General features: G+C 33.3%; 1 protein-coding gene across 1 annotated transcript in view; it reads right to left on the reverse strand.

The window, feature by feature from the left end:
* The window catches only part of LOC140441448 (cystathionine beta-synthase-like), a 134,796-nt gene extending 120,408 nt beyond the window's left edge, over positions 1-14,388 (reverse strand). Inside the window, exons 1-2 of the mRNA XM_072532181.1 lie at positions 14,012-14,388; positions 8,361-8,467 (exon numbers count right to left, since the gene is read on the reverse strand). Of these exons, the coding sequence (XP_072388282.1) occupies positions 8,361-8,467; positions 14,012-14,175 (271 nt within the window). The 5' untranslated portion in view covers positions 14,176-14,388. The remainder of the gene's footprint in view (positions 1-8,360; positions 8,468-14,011) is intronic.
* Positions 14,389-17,249: the final 2,861 nt, after the last annotated feature.

A 17,249-nucleotide genomic window follows, 5' to 3' on the forward strand; every position in this document is an offset into this window, starting at 1 on the left:
CAAAAGAATCACGAGACACATTTTACTGGATCAATTGTCGCCGATTGACAAATTGTGTTACATTGGTTACACTCAGATCCAAGTAAACTTTAAGTGTTTGTAGGCAATAGAGTTAGTGAAATTCAGCGTCTCTCCCAAAGTCATTCATGGCATTATGTTGCATCTAAGGATAACCCAGCTGATATTGCTTCAAGAGGCTCTTACAACCATGAGTTACTTAATCAACGTCTTTGGTGGAATGGTCCTATATTTTTACTGGATTGCTCTTTTATTCCTCCACCATTTAAACAGTCAGATTCTATTATTATTCCAGAAATCAAACAAAAACCAATCTCCTTAATTTCAAGAACAGATCACTTCATTATTTTTATTAATTTTCTACTTTTCGTAAACTGTTGCGAGTACACAGTTATTGTTTAAGATACTTAAGGAACTTACTTAATTCTAGCAAAAATAGAAAACTACCAGGGGCCCGTTTCACAAAACTACAAGTGTTGTCAGTAACAATTATTAATATTCAGCACTTGTAATCACAAGTTGTTAATAACTAGCGTTTCACAAAAAAAAATATTTAACTTGTTCGTTACATGTGTAAATTTGTGAGCAACAAGTGTACTTCACTCATGTTAGTTACAAGTTTGTAAATAAACAACCTTAAAATAGTTTTGTCGACAATTTACTAGTTAAACGTCAGTCGTTATTTATAATTCTGTGACAATGTCGAAAAGCGTCTTAAATGGTACTAAAATTAATATTTTAAAAGAGATTAGAGATAAGAAAGCAATTCTTTTCGGCAGCTTTTCCGACAAATTAACAAAAAATGACAAAATAGAATGTTGGAAAACTGTGCACCAACAATCCACCAGTTTAGGGCTTGTGCTTCCAAATAAGGATTGGACTTACAGCCGTGATGTATTTTGGCAAAATTTAAAGAAAACAACAATGGTAAGTGTTAGCGTTTAATTTGCCAAAGTGTAAGCGTATTTGACACTTTTTTTCGTATTGCAGAAGAAAGTTGATAACAGAAGGAAAACTGGTTCAGGTGGAGGCACAGATTCTAAATTTACAGAAATGGACAATGTAGTTCTCGACATTCTTGGGCCGGATAATCCAATTCTGTGTAGTCATGGCATTTCCGAAACTTGGGAGAAAGATCCTGAGAAGGAGCAAGATCCTGAAAACGTTAAACAAGAAATAGATAATTTAAACCATTTGCAAGATCACGGTGCAACAAACAAAATTAAAAACACTAATGTGTTTATTTCTACTGGGAGCAGCAGTGTACCTACTGCATCTTGTGCAAAAAGGAACAAGTCGAAAATATCTCATGAAAATGACCCAATTGGCGAAGCACTAATCGATTTAAAAAAGAAAAAATTACAACACCAAATTGAAATCCTTGCAAAAGAAAGTTATCTAAAAACATTGGAGATTTTAAAACTAGAACGGGAACTACATGTGACCCCTTCAAAATTCACTGCATCGTTCGATTCTGCTGTAACCTACCTCATAAATGTAGAAGAGTCACCTACCAGTGAAAGCGTGGAATATTCGACCATTGTTTGAGAAGTTATGTTATTGTTATATTTGATTTTTTAATTAATTATAATAAAAACGTTTTGTTTATAGGAATTACTTCTTTGATTTTTAATTCATTATTATGCTAAGTATTTGTTAAATGTTTTGGAAATTATTTTTTCGTTTAAATAAAAAGTAAATATTGTGTATTATTCTATATTTATTTATTTTATATTCTTTATTGTTTTAAGGTTACACTGGAACTAGTTTCTATTTAGAAAATAATTTATCAACTCCTGTTGTCTTTGTCTTGCATTCAAAGGAGCTGGTTGTCCGGCTATTTCGTTATCGTCTTCCATTTCTTCATTATCCATTTGTCGGTTTATATACATTCTCTCCCGAGTAATGTTATACAGCGCTGTGCAGCATTTGAAAACATTGGCTGCATATACTGGACTCAAACGAAAGTAGTTAAGACAAGGAAATTTCTCCTTTAATACGCCTAAAGCATTTTCTACTAAACCCCGTGTTTTCTTATGTGCTCTGTTGTAGCCTCAGCTCACAGAGCCTCAGCTCACAGCCTCATCCACATTCACCTCAATTGGGGTCATAAGCGAATCTAATAGAGGGTATCCAGAGTTACCTAGAATTATTCTATTTGGAATTAGATGCCAATCAGCTTCCATTCTCTGAAAAAGGGTGCCATTTAAATAGTGCCAGTATTTAAAATATTTACCGGCCAAGCAACAACTTGATGAAATTTTATTTGGTTAATTGCGTGTACCACTTTTTTTACACATCTACTGACACTTGCTTTGCTGACCCCATGAGTATCTGCTATGACGTGATATTGTCCTCCACTGCCTAGCCAGTGTAATGCTATACACAATTGCATTTTTGTTGCCAGTGCATAAGAGCGATTCGTTGGATCCGCTAAGACAGGTGCAATGTCTATACGAGGTTGTTCCATTTGTATAGAAGTCATCCGAAAACGTTCATTAAACTCATAAATTGATGGAAAATCACTATCAATTCTTGGTCTGAATATTCTCCTCCTTCTTCTTTGAACAAATAACTCATTTTCATTTTCTGACGAAGAGCTGCTACTAGGCAATATTTTTCCTACACTTATTACACTTGTCAAACCAACTACGTTAGGTAGAAAATGTTTAGTTCACTACAACTGTCAACTACAAACTTGTAAATTATTCTTGTGTTGAACAAGTAAATTGTTGGTAGCTTACAAGTTATTTTGCTTGTAAAATTGTAAAATTTACTAGTGGTTACAAGTGAATACTTGTGCATTCGTGAAACACTAATAACGAGATATTTTGCAAACTTGTAAGAATTTCATTGTAACTGACAAACGTGTAGTTTTGTGAAACGATCCCCAGGTGCAACAACCAGCAATCATGTCTCTCACAAAATCCAGTACATCCCCTTTTTATCACAAGATGAGTTAGAAAAAGGTCGATTAAGTTTAATTAAATTAGCTCAAAATGAATGTTTTCAGGAAGAAATACAATTAATCAAAGCTAATAAAGAAAAACGAAATCACAAACTCTTAGCTTTGTCATCATTTATTGATGCTAATAATAGATTATAACCACAAACATCCTTTTTTATTAAATGGTAAGCATTGACTTACTCAGTTGCTTATTGAGGATGAACATTTAAATTTATTTCATGCAGGTCCCCAATTATTATTGTATACTATAAGGAAGCAATATTGGCCAACAGGAGGCATGAATGCAGTCAAATCTGTTGTAAGAAATTGCATAACATGTCATAAATTTAAACCAAATCAAATTACTCCATTCATGGCCGATTTACCTCAATCTAGAGTAACTATTTCATTTCCATTTGATCACACTGGTTTTGATTATGCAGGACCCTTTGTCCTTAAAGATCGCAAAGGTCGTGGTTGTAAAAGGTATAAAGCATATATCTGTTTGTTCATCTGTTTCAGTACAAAGGCAGTTCATTTAGAATTAGTCACTACTCTTACGTCTAAAGCATTTATCGCAACATTTCGAAGATTATTTAAGTTTCTGTCTACCTCTTATGATACATTTTCAAACTTTTTCACAAGTAAAAATATTCAATGGCATTTTATTCCGTCGAATTCTCCGTCATTTGGAGGATTGTGGGAATCTAACATTAAAAGTGTAAAACATCACTTACTTAGGACAATTAAAAATGTTTTATTAACGTTTGAAGAATTTGTAACGATACTTACACAAATTGAGGCTACGGTAAATTCCAGTCCTCTTTACCATATGTCCTCAGACCCTAATGACTTTTCACCCTTAACCCCATCTCACTTCTTGATTGGAAGATCGCATACTGCTGTTCCTGATCCAGCTTTTGGTGAAACGGTAAAGCTGAATCAGTTAACAAGATTTCAGCTGCTTCAACAATTGCAGCAAAGTTTTTGGAAGCAATGGTCTACTTCCTACCTTTCTAGCATTCAAAGCAGATATAAAGGCAAACAAAAGGTACCCAATTTAGAATGTGGTACATTGGTCACCAACAGAAATGAGAATGTTCCTCCATGTCAATGGATTTTAGGACGAATCAGTGAAGTTCACCCAGGTCCAGACGGCGTAGTACGAGTCGTTACAGTAAAGACGTCGAAAGGAACTTTTAAAAAAACTGTCACTAAGATCTGTCCGCTACCAGTATTATTGAACCAACCTTTCAAGTCGAGGAATATGGAGAAAGTTAAAGCAACATGGCAACATGGTGTTCCAACCAACTGCGAGAAGTCAACTACAACAAACCCTCTCTCTGCTAGCGGCCGTCAGACGTCCCGCATTGAAGAAATGTACAGTCCATCATTTCATGTATTCAAAATGTTAATTTCAGTTGTAATTAAGTTCAATAAAACAATGTAACTAATTCAAGTCATTTCAACAACTATCTTATTGCTGTTTTTCTTGTTTATGATCCAATTTCCAACCCCATATGTCATAATACTTCGCACTAATGTTTTATAAATCTGTGTTTTTGTCTTCATATTTAGGTGTCTATCCCACCAAACTGAGTTAAGTTGTCGGATTACTGTTCTTGTTTGTCCTAATCTTTGTATAATTTCTTCCTCTGTTGTTGCCTTTTTCGTGATTATAAACCCCAAGTATTTGAATTTATCCTTTCCTTTGATTGTTAAGTTGTCATCAATCTGTAGATCTTCTATGTCTTCTTCACTTGTAGATAGGTACTCTGTTTTCGCGAGGTTAATATCTAGGCCAGCCTTGGTATATTCTTCTTGTAGTTTCTTCATCATGTAGCTGAGGTCGTCTTGGTCTTGTGCAATCACTACTTGATCGTCTGCAAAGCTTAACATATATAGGTATTCGTTCCGTACCGGTACTCCCATGCCTTCGCATTTTCTTTTCCATGTAGTCAAGGCTTTCTCTAAGTATATTTTGAATAGGGTTGGAGATGTGGAACAACCCTGCAGGAGCCCTTTTGTTGTGGTGAAGTCTCCTATGATTCTTGTTCCCATTTTAATGGACACTTTATTTTCTTTATACAGAGCTTTTGTAGCTTCTATGAGTTCCGCCTGTATTTCTATTTTGTACATTGCCTCCCATAGTTCTGACCTTGGTACAGAGTCATACGCCTTTCTCAGGTCCACAAATGCCAAATGTATATCTCTATTTGTTGCTTTTTTCTTTTCCAATAGTTGTTCCAGCGGGTATATGTGGTCTTTGCATGATCTTCCTGTCGTGAAGCCTGCCTGATCCTCCCCGATTTTGCCTTTTATCGTTTGCTCTATCTTTTCTCGCAATATCTTTCTATATAATCTTCATATTGATGATATTACGCTTATTCCTCTGTAGTTTTCGTATCGTTTTCTATCTCCTTTTTTAAATATAGATGTCATATATGCCTTCGTCCATTCCTTTGGGAGCTGTTCTCCACTTATGGCTTTCTGAAATATCCACTGTATCATCCGGTGTAATTTTTTTTATCTGTATTTTATAAGCTCAGGTGAGATGCCTCCAGGTCCCGGTGCTTTCTTATTTTTGATTGCTTTTATGGCTGTTCTCATTTCCCCATCTGTTATTTCTATTTCTTGTTGTGGGGATCTGTTTCGTCTTCGCCTGTTTTCTTTTCCAATGAATTGTGGTCTTTGTTCTGTTAATAGTTCCTTGTAATAGTCCTTCCATTCTTTGTCCTGTATATTTCCCAATTTAATTTTTTCTTTTGAGTTTTGTTTCAATCCTCTCAGTACTTTCCATGACTCCGAAGTTATAGTAACCTCCTATGTATGCTTCAATATTTAAGCAGGTTCTTTCCCATTCTTCATTCTTTTGTTGTGTTATTTGTTTTTTCACTTCTCTATCTTTTTCTCTATATTCTTTATAAACTTCATCGTTGTTTGTAGTCAGCCATTTTCTGTATAGTTGCTTTTTTTCTTCAATTATTCTTTTTATTGGTTCATTTATTTCATAATAGTGCTGTTTATTTGTTATATTTTCTTTTTTTCCAAGGGCTTCGAATGCTGCTTGCTTTATACTCGCCTTTATATGCTCGTATATTTCTTCGATGTTGCCGTATCTAAAACCTATTAATTTTTGGTCTAGACGTTGTTGTTATAGTTCTCTTATTGATTGTTTTTGGAGTAGTTCTATATTGTACTGTTTTTCTCTTATAGTGTTCAACGGTTCTTCTGTAGAGGAGGTCTTGTTATGTTTCCAATTAATACCCATTTTTGCTGTCAGTAGTCTACGGTCCGTTCCACATTCTGCTCCTCTTCTGACTCGCACACCTTTGATCTTTATTGTGATATCTTATTTGATTATTATGTAGTCTATTATCGATTTCAGCTTTCGTGTTTCTTGCGTCCATGTATATTTATGAATATTTTTATGTCTGAAGAATCCGTTGGTGATTTTTAGGTTGTTTAGTTCGCATAATTCAATCAGACGTTCTCCGTTATCGTTTTGTTCATCCTCTCCAAATCTCCCCACTACTTTCTCGTTTTCTTTCCTTCCGGTTCTGCCGGAATATATAGAAATTCAACTTTCATAAACATATAAAACCCTACAACACACAACCAACATAATACAATCATAAACACCTAAACACAACACCAAAACAGTATACAGTGAGCACCACGCACACTCCTTAAGAGTCGAATTAAATATCACAAGGACAGGGGGAGATTGGTTTTCTGTGGTTTCCCAATCTCATTGCACAACGATATCTCATCCTAGGCGAGGACACAGCCACAGCTATCCTCCTCGCGTTTTCCAAACAAACAAACAATAGCCAATAATCTGAAAGGAACCATTTTCCAAGGAACTTGTACTTGGTGACGGGCTTGGTCCACACGGCTGCAATAAGGCGCTTCGGTTACGGTTATGGTTATAGTTCTTCTGACACTTCTGCCTACAGCGGCGGCACCCGGTCTTAGTCAACTGAACCAAAAAAATCAAACTGCACCAAATAAAAATAAAAATAAAAATCTCCATCCTTGAAGAAGCGCAAAGCTTAAACAAGGTAAAAACGAGGGTGTACTTGAAAGGCGGGTCAGATACGAGGGAAAAATATTTCAGAACCAGGTGATCTTGTAAAAACAAAACCTTTTTACTGGTTTTTATATTGAGACGAGGAATATTGGTGGTCAACATAAAAAGATAATTAGTTGCAATGTTTATGTCAGACAACAGTTTCGGATTGTATTCGGATTGTATTCGGAACGCGATCATTTTTTTTGTGTACAAGAAAGGTTTGCTGATGATGTAATGAACTAGGGGGTGGAGAAGTTACTTGAACGCGATGGTTTAAACTGTTACTATCGTCATTGTTACTATACTCTGGCAAATAATAAGTGAAATTACTCATGAGCGTGATCAGTAGGGTTTTCGTTTTTGTCAGCTTAGTTTTCGTTTAGCTATCGCAGTGAATGTTACCAGGAAGCGTGACAGTAGCGGAGAAAGGGTACGTATATGGTCAGTATATATTTAGTTTTCTCAGATTTATAAGTACATTGTGTATTAGAAGTATACAGGTGCCTTTGTGTTTATCGATATTGCCTTTGTTAAATATTATAATAGTATATAATATAATATAATATAATATAATATAATATAATATAATATAATATAATATAATATAATATAATATAATATAATATAATATAATATAATATAATATAATATAATATAATATAATATAATATAATATAATATAATATAATATAATATAATATAATATAATATAATATAATATAATATAATATAATATAATAATATAATATAATATAATACAATATATATAAATATAATAGTATAAAAAAACTATGAAAAAAATAAGACGTTTTTGAAATCACAAAAAATTTGTTCGAACAAATCAGTCGGAGAGTACGTATTTTCAAGCAATAAAACCTTTTTAAATTGAATTGAAAATTTAAGTGAAATATTAAAAAGATGAATTGAATTCTTCGAAGAAAAGTTTGATGAAAACAGGGAAGATGCACTATATGATCTATATTAGAGATGCACTATATGAGAGCACTAAACCAAGACGATAACAGAGAAATAAATCCAGCCAAGCACAACAGATGGACAAAAAAAATAGTGGAGACTGCAGCCATACAAGCGAAGCCCAACAAGATTCACCGATGGCCTTAAAAGATCAGACTTAAAACACCAACTGAATAGAAGAGGCACAAATGTTTGTTGTTGCGTACAGTTAACATATTAGCAGATAAGCCATAAACATCCTTCTGCCAGACTTTCTAGTTCATTTATGCGCGTCTTTAGATTCGACCAATTTGCCAACGTACAATATATAATACAAAATAAATTATTAAATAAAATAATACTTACAGACATCACATTTCAGTCCTTCGGCTTTTGGAATTCTATTTAATTTTATGAGGGGAGTATTTCCAATTGCTTCCAGTGCGTTGGGCAGAATTTTGGTCGTGCGTTTCCTGAATCGTAAAAGAAAAATCAGAACAATCGCCATACAATGAAGCTCCTTTAGAAGCGCAACAGAATCTTATAAAATTTAAGTGAAATAAGTAATACCCGAATGGGAATTAGACAAGGATTTGACACCAAAAAACTCTGATCGGGCTAAATATTCTTGCACACGCCTTAACATAAATTAAAACGTGTATTCTTGTTTCATAGATTTCGAAAAGCCTTTTAATAACGTGCAACACCAAGAGCTAATACTGTAGTCTGTTGAGAAATAAGAACTATCTCACATCTACACTAGAATTAGACAGCAAGGATTAAGATTGAAAATAATAATATGGTCTCCTCGTGTGTTCAACGTGTTCAGCTTGTCGATTTATCAAGATCTTAACGATACTGAAGAAGTAATAATAGTAAGAATAATAGTAAGAACAGTATTAAATAATATTAAATATATTGATGACATTGTTGTATTAGCTCAGAGAAATAAGCAAAAATACAGTGGTTTTTTAACAGTCACCGTAAGTACTACCTAACAATTGTTTTAAGTTCTATATGTGTAGAATAACAAAAATCCTTCAAACTTTTCTCGTATTTTTTAGTTATTAACGATTTAACCCTAGAATACTAATGTACGTAAATTTTACGCCGAGATTTTAATCTGATAGCCACTTCTTGGTCCGTAAACAAAATGCATTATCGCTTTGATTTTAGTTTGTGTTTAAATATTGTGGAGCCGGAGATAGTTGTCTTAATTTTTTTTTTTTTTAGAAAACGTTCAACATGGCTTCAAAAAAAGACTGTATCTAATAGAATATCTAATTTTCTATCCCTCTTGTTTAATTTATTTTCAGTCACTACGCACAACGATGTCATTTCTGCAATAGATATATCTCCTTGTCTCTCATTTATATTTGTAAGATCCGATTTTGATGATGAAGAAGTAACATCTGCCTGAGCTTCGTTGACTTTTGATGTAGTTGGAATAACATCAAGTTCATTTATTTCCAAGACTGCATCTTTTCAATGCACTCGATTTGTTTCTGAGGTATAGGGAGTAATATCAGCTTCAGGAAGTTGTAGTTCGACAGCCGGAATATTAGAAATGGTGGAAGGCAAAAAATTTTCATCCGTGAAAATAGTTGGTCTATATGGAACAATACCACTTATTTCAAAGCCCTTTTGAAATTTTTTCATGGTAGCTACATGAACGTATGCGCGATTGAAAATTTCAGATACGTCAAATGGTGTTATTTTCTACCGAACATTTTGTCTTATATAGAGTGAATATTTATTTGAATTGGAAGATTTTATAGATAGAGCAGATAAAGAACAATGACTGCTGTGATTATCAAGCTGTCGTCGCAGCAAGAGTGGACCTATGAAATTATCCACTCTGCTGTACGCTCTGCCTAGGGGCTTTATGTATAATGTATGAAGAACCCCTTTAGCATTTATCCATTTTACTTCTGGATGTAGATTCTTATTTACAAGTCTTGATAAAGACTGTATGTTTACTATATGATATCGTAGACCATCGTTTGTATATCGAAATAAAACAACTTGTTGAGGTAAAGAAGACTAGCTACAGAGTCTAGAAATGCGGTAGCACGAAGCACAGCCCCGACTGGCGACCCCCTAGCTAGAGCGTACTATGCTCTAGGTAAGGTCGTGGTCTATAGACTCATCCTCACTCGAAGATTTTGCTATTATTTATACACAATCTCCGAGTCGAAGTAGGCGGGGCGATCCGCATCAAGTGCGTGCTATTAATCTTTCTTTTAATGTAGAAAATGGATTAAAAAATAAAAATCCTATATTAATAAACTCTCTTGCACTTTGCCTTTTTCTCTTTTCGTTTCTAAATTAATGTATAATATCGCCCACTGTACAGTATATTGCAACAATAATAAAAGAACTATGAAAACTAGCACGACTTGTTTTCTAAAAAGGGGCCAGTATACTGTATATTCACATTGATATCGCGTCCTATGTGATGTCCCCATATCGAAGACCGCATCGAAGATCGCTGCGACAGATCGCGTCCTGTGTGTCTGAGCCTTAAATCTGTAATTTTGTAGAACTGCGACACAGACTGGATCGCTGCGACAGATCATCGTTTGTGTGACGGGGATAATGCAATACTGTCGTACCAAGACGTACCAAGATGGCATTTTTTTAATCATACTTCCATTGTTTATTAATATTAAGAGTTGAAAATTAAAAATATTACTAACGAAGATCTAAATTTTGGGATCCATTTTATAGATGACATATAACGAGGAGTAAAAAGGTATAACCCGTTAAAGTGATGATACTTTCTCGATAAATACGATCAAATTAAAGCGCATTGAAAAAATTTGCAATATCTCGGTTTCTATGCAGGCAGAAGCTTTATTTTTTTTTAATTGCGGTAACTAGATAAAACAATAAAAACTGTGCTTTTTTCACCTCCCGGAAAAATCAATTAGTTCAATTTTTCCATAAAATAGTTGAATTTTACTATTATTTTCTAATGAATATTTAACTTTTATTGATTAATGTATATTATTTATATAAATATATAATAATTAGTATTAATTCTTCTTGAAAAGTACAAAAAGATTCGTTTCATATTTTAATTTAAATACATCTAAGTATTAATCTATAATTATTATTATATATTTATATAAATAATACACATTAATTATTAAAATTTAAATATTTATTATGAAATAATAGTAAAATTCAATTTGGTATTATTTTAAAGAAAAAATAAATTTTTATTTTTTTCGGAATTTTCCGATTTTTGCCAGAGGTGAAAATAGCCCAGTTCTTATTATTTTCTCGAGATACCCAGTTTAAAAAAAAAATCTGCATGTTATAGAAGGCAAGATACTCCAAATTTTTCTAGCGCGAAGCTCGGAAAGTTATACCCTCCAATTTAACGTGGCGGTATTTTTCGAGTACGATTACTTTAACGGGTTACAACTTTTTACACCTTCTCTTTATACGCCATCTGTAAATTGGATCATAAAATCTAGATCTTTACTTACCTATATAATCTGTTCAATTTTCAGCTCTAAAAGTCGCGGCATATTATCGTGCACGTATAGTTTCCGGCACGTAGCGTTTCCACTCCAGCAATTGGGCTGCGCGTTCGCATTTTCATACATAGAACGTTTCAGTGTGGTTCGGTGAAGATATGATCTCGCTTTTCTCGACAAAAATTATGTGCAATTGCTCTTCTTTTTACCGATGAAGAATGAAAAACTGTGTTAAAAATAAGTTTTGAAGTACATCCAATGTTAAGAGAAAGGAAGAAGGAATGTGAATACTGGACTTTATACAGAGAATTAATTGATGACGATGAAAAATATTATGGATATTTTAGAATGAATAGGATTCAGTTTAAATATGTTTTAAATTTAATTTCATCTTCAGTTAAAAAACAAAATACTACATTTAACGAAGCCATGCATATCAAACCAAAAAATATTTTTAAAAAGAAGAGGTATCACTTCCGTACAAAAGTCCTAATTGTTTATCACTTCCGTAATTAATTGTCACAAAGCAATAAAAACACATGCATAAATGACAAAATAGCCTCGAAAATTATTTTTTTTAATACTCTGTATCAAAATCAAACAAATACCTAAATAAACAACGGGGAGAAAACGACGGACATCTAATTCACATTATCCTTACCAACCGGTTACGACTCGTTACGTAGCCGTCATCATCAGTAAAATATTGTTTTCGAATATACTGAACGGAAACGTTAAGTGTCTGAAACGCTATGTTCCAATGTTCCGGACAGTGTGCGTTGTTCATATTTAAAACCATTTAAATTATATTTTTCGGAAACTAAACGCTATGTGCTGGAAACGCAAGGTGCACGATAATATGCCACGACCTTTAATAATATGTTTTCATCATCTTTTCAGTCAGCTTACTTACGAGCGAGTGACATAAAAATTATGAAAGTTATTATAAATGTTGATAAGCTAAATGGTCTTTTTCAAACGGTTTTTTTAATACCAATTTTTGATAAAACGTTGAATTTTTTTAATACATATATCTTAAAATTGAAGGCTTAAGAATCGATTGCGATCTGCTAAATACCTCTAGACTCACTGTTTGGGTAAGTATAGTTGTTCAAATAATCGCTCTCTGGGATAAACAAATTGAATTTGAACTTACAAACTATTTGGTCGATAATAGCTGAGATTTAGCACAATTCAATAACTTATTAACTGCCATTATTTCAAATAGTTACATATAGTATTTTTCATATAAAAATGCGTGCACGTCATTCAAGATTTACGACGTCGGAACCCCACTGCGTTGCCAAAACATCAGAATAGTTAATAAGTGAGGAATTTTTAAAATGTCAACTTTTGGTCAAACTATTATATTAGCAGTAAATACACTTAGTTTTAAGATTACTGCAACAGACTAAACTACATAGGAAAACATTTTAATACAAAATTATATATTCTAAATTTGAAACTTAACACTTTTAGAGCATTAATAATAAAAACGTCTAAAAAAAACTAAAAAATAATTAGTTTTTAAAGCTATTAATCTAAAATTAATATGTATTTATAAATACCATGTTGAGTACAATTGTCTAATATATTTAATTAAAATTATTATTTTGTGGAATATTAGACTTAAAGAGTTGTTTCATAAAATTTATATTAGTAAAAATAACAAATGTTTTTGGTTATATCTTTGGTTAATCAATATAATTCTAAAATTTCCAATATAATGATGATTACATTTTTCTGATTATTATTCCATGTTGACGGCTATGAAAAATCGAGCAGTTCCGTATGGGTTTCGTATTATTAGCTGTGTTAGGAAAATTTGAACCCTAAGGTTGACGTTCTGGAAATGTTAAATATAAGTGACGTCACTTTATATAAATTGTGACGTGTACGCATTTTTATATGAAAAATACTATATGTCATGATTCAAAAAACAAAGCTATTAACATTTATAAATTACTGCAAAAATAAGGGTTTTTTGCAATTATCTCGATCAATTGTTTATGTATTTTAATTTGGAAACTCACAAATTAAAGACCTTTTTAAGGTTTACACTTCTATTTAAACCATTTTTCTCTAAAATGTATAAGAAATGGTTTATAGACAAAAATAATAAAATTTTTCACTTTTTATCATTGTTTAAAAAATCAAAGCAAAATCAGCTGTACGTCTTCAAGGATTTGTCATCAGCTATCCCTCATTATAACCTTCAAAAACCTGTATATAGGATTTTTACATGAAATCAGTGATTTTTCACAGATAGACTGGAATGTATCCAATCTCTGGTAGAAGTGTCGCCACTCGCCAGTATTCGCCAGAAGAAGTTAAAAATCTTTATAATTGTCTCGGCTCATCACTATTTATAGTGAAGTATACGTACAGTATTTGTGTCGGAACAATTTCCGCAATATTCAATAAAATATGTACATAATTTTAGTTCCAATGACCACCTTATTTTCTCAGGAAAAAAATATAGAATAGTAAAACACATTGATAATAAAATTATTATAAATATCTACTTACCAGTCTTGTGTTGTATGAGGCGTTGACTCTCTGCTAGCATTTGTATGCCAAGTGCAACTTGATTTTTTACTAGGGGGGTTAAAGCTATCGTTTAAAGGTGACCAAAAAGATAGGTTACTTTTCGATTTTTTAACAGTGTCTTGATTATTTACGTTGTTACTCATGTTATAGCTTTATATTAACTATTTGGAATATTTTAATAACAACACAATAAATCTTTATTGAAAGCTGTAAAAGAAAATTGAAACCACCAAGGTTTGATCAATTTTTTGTTTTTAGGACTGGATATTTAAAGTATAGAAATTAGAAAGCTACACACTACACGTGGAACGTAGATGTACATGCGCGCCTTGATTTCCGAATGTTGTGCTGTTGTGCACTTGTGGAGGTGGGGGTGGTGGTAGGGTGTAGGGTACAAGGATGGTAGGGATGTATAAGCAAGATTCCATTCGATGTCAAAAAGTAGGGGGAGTAAAAAAATATTGAGATGGGCGTTTGCGTTTACACATATAACGTTCCTAAAGAATGGTCAATCCCAATAAAAGCTTCCTTAGTGGATCATATTCCGATCGTTTTCTTTTGTGTTCCCTATCATAATAATTAAATCATGTAGATCAATCTTTGTATCTTTTATTTCAGATTTTAAATTTCAATTTTGAATATCAATTTTGGATCCCTAAAAAATATGCAAAAACCTTTACCACTCCTATCTCTAGGCTTCGCCATAAAACTCCCCTTCGTATGGTGGGAAACGGAAAAAATCGATTTACCAAGCATATGTACGATGTAGAAAAAAATGTTTCAAGTAAAAAATGTAGCTGAGATAATTTTTAACAAAAATTTTTCTTAGCACTTTTTGTATAGAATGAACTATTCTCTCAGAAGCAACGCTTGAAGCGACCGGCGATTTTGAATGTCAGTTACGCGCGCGAAATTAATTTTAAATAAAAATTTTATTAACTCTACGGTAAAAGTTCAATATCTTTTGATCAGAGTGTCCTCTTGACAAAAATCAAAATAGTTTTAAAGAAGAAGAGTGCAGCTTTTGTATGCAATTTTTATATTCTGTCGCAAATGAAGGCTTTTTATAAAGATGTTAAATATATGAAAATTGCGCGATTTTGACCTGTTTTACGATTCTCATGAGTACTATTTTCATTGTACGATTGCAGTTGAATTTTCGTTGTTAAAGCCTAATCTTCAAAAACTATAACATGAAACTTTGATTTTGTGTTTTGGCAACAAATATGAAGCATTTGAAAAATACCTAAAAAACGGAGAATTTAAACGTTTAAAGTACAAACGATCACATATCACGGGAAAGGTCTCCACGAAGCCGGTATTGAAACTGACTTCAGTTGCGGCAAAATACAAAAATTGTATACAAAACTGCCCTCTTCTTTTTTAAAACGCATTTTGATTTATGGCGATAGGACACTTTGATCAAAAGATATCCAATTTTTACCGTCGAGTTGATACAATTTTTATTTAAAATTGATTTCGCGCGCGTAACTGAAAGTCAAAATCTTCGGTCGCTTCAAGCGTTGTTTCATTCTACACAAAAAGTGCTAATAAACAGTTTTGTTCAAAATTTTTTGTCTATGGCGTACAAATTCTTGGGAAATCGATTTTTTCAGTTTCTCCCCCTACGAGGAGGCGTTTTAGGGGAAAGCGGCGGTAAAAGTAGTAAACTTTTCTGCATCTTTTTTGGAGTGCCAAAATTGACATTCTCAGCAAAATTCACTTTGTTCGTATGATTTTACAGGTTCAGTGGCATTTTCGTGTCTGACGACTGGAGTAACCTCTGGGTGCTCAATTTAGATAGATTTAATGAATTCTATGAAAGAAAATGGAGAAATAGGAAAGAAAATAATCAAGACTGAAGCAGTTTTTTCTAATCTTATTCGCTAACCTGATACAGGTATCGTTTTATCATAATTTGTAATAAGCTGGTCTTGCGGAACTTCCTCCAATTTTCTCGATCTTCCGTCAATCTTGCAGATTATGAAAGTGGAACGTCAGTGGTTGATTCAATGTGATCGGTTTACCTCGTAGGAAATCTTTTACCATATGCACAACCCTCTGTAAGCTTTTCAATGCAATTTTTCAGACCCGCATGTCCAAAATAAGCTTTTATTTGCTCTGTTATGTTCAAAGAATTTTCAGCATACGTCTCCATCAAAACATCTCGAATAAAATATTCATATATGCTAATTTTGTCGATTTCGAAAAAGTATAGGCCGACCACGAAGAAGGTGGAGCGACAATCTAAACGTTAACGCAGGTGGGTGAAGTCATGGCTTAGACCTATGGCTTAGACTATCATATACATCTTCTTGTAGTGCCTATCCGTTTTGGATGTTGGCGACCATCATGGCAATCTGTATTTTGCAAACTGCAGCTCTGAAAAAATTTGTCGTTGTTGTATTGAACCACGTACGTAGATTTTTCAGTCAGGAAATTCTTCGCCTTCCTGGTCCTTGTTTTCCTTCTACTTTTCCTTGAAAAATTAATTGCAGCAACCCATATCTTTAGCTGTTCCTCATGATCTGACCGAGGTATTCAATTTTGGCTGTTTTTATTGTGGTTAACAACTCTTTTCCTTTTTGCATTCTTAATAAAAACGTCCTGGTTAGTAATGTGGTCGGTATAGGATAGCTTTAGGATTCTACGATAAAGCCACATTCCGAAAGACTCAATTTTCTTACAGGTAGCGTCTGTGAGAGTCCACGACTCAACTCGGTGCCATAGAATAGGAAAGATATATCATACTTACTTGATTTTTGTGGGTACTGGTAAATCGTGGCATTTGAATAGCTTAGCCATTTTTTGAAATGCAGAGCTTGCTTTTTGTATCCTAGATTTTATTTCTAGGAAATGGTCTCAATTTTCATTGACGTTCGTACCAAGATAGGTGTATGTTTTTACTCTTTCTATTGGTTGACCATTCACACTGATTCTTTCAATTTGCTGTTCCTTTTTAGAGATCATCATACATTTTGTTTTCTTAATGTTCAGTGAAAGTCCATATCTCCGACTCACCTCTGTGATTCTATTCATTAACTCCTGGAGGGCTTCATAACTGTCAGCGAATACCACCGTGTCATCCGCGTATCTGATGTTATTGATACATTCTCCGTTAATTCGAATTCCGGCTTCAACATCTTCTACTACTTCTTGAAAGATTTGCTCAGACTATATGTTAAACAGCAAGGGTGATAGTATACATCCCTATTGG

This window comes from Diabrotica undecimpunctata, chromosome 5 (assembly GCF_040954645.1).
Source record: "Diabrotica undecimpunctata isolate CICGRU chromosome 5, icDiaUnde3, whole genome shotgun sequence".
NCBI lineage: Eukaryota > Metazoa > Arthropoda > Insecta > Coleoptera > Chrysomelidae > Diabrotica > Diabrotica undecimpunctata.